The sequence below is a fragment of the Mesitornis unicolor genome, unplaced genomic scaffold (assembly GCF_000695765.1).
Source record: "Mesitornis unicolor isolate BGI_N332 unplaced genomic scaffold, ASM69576v1 scaffold33233, whole genome shotgun sequence".
Lineage (NCBI taxonomy): Eukaryota > Metazoa > Chordata > Aves > Mesitornithiformes > Mesitornithidae > Mesitornis > Mesitornis unicolor.
The window spans coordinates 69,424-70,052 of record NW_010173211.1 but is presented as its reverse complement, the minus strand read 5'-3'; the positions used below and the strand labels follow the sequence as shown (position 1 = coordinate 70,052).

The following is a 629-nucleotide window of genomic DNA, read 5'->3' as shown; positions in this document are numbered from 1 at the left end:
TGGTGCTTCCCCGGCGCCTCGAGTGGCATCCTCAGGGACAAAGCGTATGGCGATCGCGGTGCTTTAAAGCTTGCGGGATGAACAGAGGCAAAAGGCGGAGGTGGGATCAGCCCGAGGCGGCCCCTCCACTTGCGCCGTGTGTTCACAAGGTTTGTGTCTTCTCGCCGCCCCGTGGACAGAGGCCGGGCTGGCCGTGCCCCAGGCTGGCCTGGGAGATGTGGTGAACCAGCTTCCACACGCAGGAGCCTTCGCTCTCCAAAACTAACACAAAGAACAGTATCAAACGCAGGGCAGGAAGCAGACAAACGGGGCTTTTGGAGGCGCACTTCAGGCCTCAGTCTCCCAAACTTTAGGAGTATAAATCCTTAGCAGCCAGCGCTGTGAGAAGCAGATGCCAGCCTCCAGTATTGCAATCACGCTTGGCTTACCGCTGGCCTCCATTTTGAGCAGGACTTTGTTGGCCGGTGTAGCAACACAGCAGGCCCAGGGCATTGTGGACATGGACAGAGTGTGCTTGAGCACAGGGGATGAAGCGTGAGAGCATCCCAAGAGCAACCGTTCCCACACGGACTGCTGGGGCTCCAACCACCGTGGCTGCTGGTGCCAACCTTCCCCCCCGAAGCTGGGGG

General features: G+C 59.6%; 1 protein-coding gene across 1 annotated transcript in view; it reads left to right on the top strand.

The window, feature by feature from the left end:
* Positions 1-499: 499 nt before the first annotated feature.
* ARL6IP5 (ADP-ribosylation factor-like 6 interacting protein 5) overlaps positions 500-629 on the top strand; it is a 9,130-nt gene continuing 9,000 nt past the window's right edge. Inside the window, exon 1 of the mRNA XM_010180644.1 lies at positions 500-534. Within this exon, the coding sequence (XP_010178946.1) occupies positions 500-534 (35 nt within the window). The remainder of the gene's footprint in view (positions 535-629) is intronic.